General features: G+C 62.2%; 1 protein-coding gene across 1 annotated transcript in view; it reads right to left on the bottom strand.

Annotated features, from left to right (window-relative positions):
* Positions 1-884, bottom strand: part of CDK5RAP3 (CDK5 regulatory subunit associated protein 3) — a gene marked incomplete at both ends in the record, with an annotated part of 2,451 nt that extends 1,567 nt beyond the window's left edge. Inside the window, 4 exons of the mRNA XM_010181534.1 lie at positions 5-78; positions 317-365; positions 454-554; positions 753-884. Coding sequence (XP_010179836.1) covers positions 5-78; positions 317-365; positions 454-554; positions 753-884 — 356 coding nt within the window. The remainder of the gene's footprint in view (positions 1-4; positions 79-316; positions 366-453; positions 555-752) is intronic.
* Positions 885-1,066: the final 182 nt, after the last annotated feature.

Here is a 1,066-nt window from a genome sequence, read left to right as displayed (position 1 = left end):
GCTGGCACCGGCTGATCTGCTTCCTCAGCGACGGGATCTCGTAGCTGATGCTGCGCACCAGGAGGCTGGCGAGTTCGGCTGCCGGGGGAGCAAAGGGGGGTGCTGAGAGGCTGCATCAGTCCCCCCATGAAGCCCTTGGGGTGCCCCAGTCACCTCAGCACAGGAGTCAGCTCAGGGTCTTCACCCCATTGGGACTCAGCAGCTCCTCACGTCCTGCCCCTTACCCTCATGTCAGTTTGGAGACCGAAAGCCACCCACTGACACCCCCAAGGGCTCTCTGGAGCCTGCTCACAGCCAGAAGTAGGTGTTACCTTACCCAGGTAGGTGTTCTCCTTCTCGTAGAGGGCCACGATCTCCTGCCAGTCCTGGGGAGGGGGAAGCAGAGGGCGAGGGGGGCTGTGATCACAAACACTTTGGCCATCACCAGCCACACAGCCCCAGGCCCACGCTCACCTTCATGCGCTGGGACGAGTAGCGTCCAAAGAGGTTCTTGGTGGAAGCCTCAGTGCCCTTGAGGATCTCCACGATCCGCAGGCAGTGGAAGTAGTGCAGGTCTGCGTTGGAGGGAGGGACACGGTCACTGGGACGTCTGCCGGGTGCCACCTTCTCCCAGCTCAGCCCAGGCCATGCCACCGATTCCTCATCTCCTCCTCAACCAGGGGATGTTGCCATAACCTCAGGAACAGGCTCCCAGTGCAACACCCCCCATATCCCAGCTTTCCCGGGACACCGCAACCCCAGATCCCACTCACAGGCCCCTGCCAGCAGCTGCGCTATCTCCTCGTTCTCCGGCATGTCCTGGATGGCCGCGTTGATCTTCTCCCGGATGGTCAGGACCTGGCTCTGCCATTTCAGGTTGCAGTGTCTCCTGTCCACCAGCCAGTCTGCAAGGAGAAAGGGAGGAAAATCAGGGGGGGTCAGCTGGGAGAGGGACCCTGGGTGTTGGATTCATCAGGACGGGTTCCCCCCCCAGCTGCCGTGTGTCCCATCCCCACCAAGCAGAGGGGCCAAGCACTGCGGGAAAGTCCTGGCTCCTAGGAAGGGCTGGAGGGGGAAAAGGGGGGGT

This window comes from Mesitornis unicolor, unplaced genomic scaffold, assembly GCF_000695765.1.
Source record: "Mesitornis unicolor isolate BGI_N332 unplaced genomic scaffold, ASM69576v1 scaffold31173, whole genome shotgun sequence".
Taxonomy (NCBI): Eukaryota; Metazoa; Chordata; class Aves; order Mesitornithiformes; family Mesitornithidae; genus Mesitornis; species Mesitornis unicolor.
This window is presented reverse-complemented; position numbering and strand designations above follow the sequence as displayed.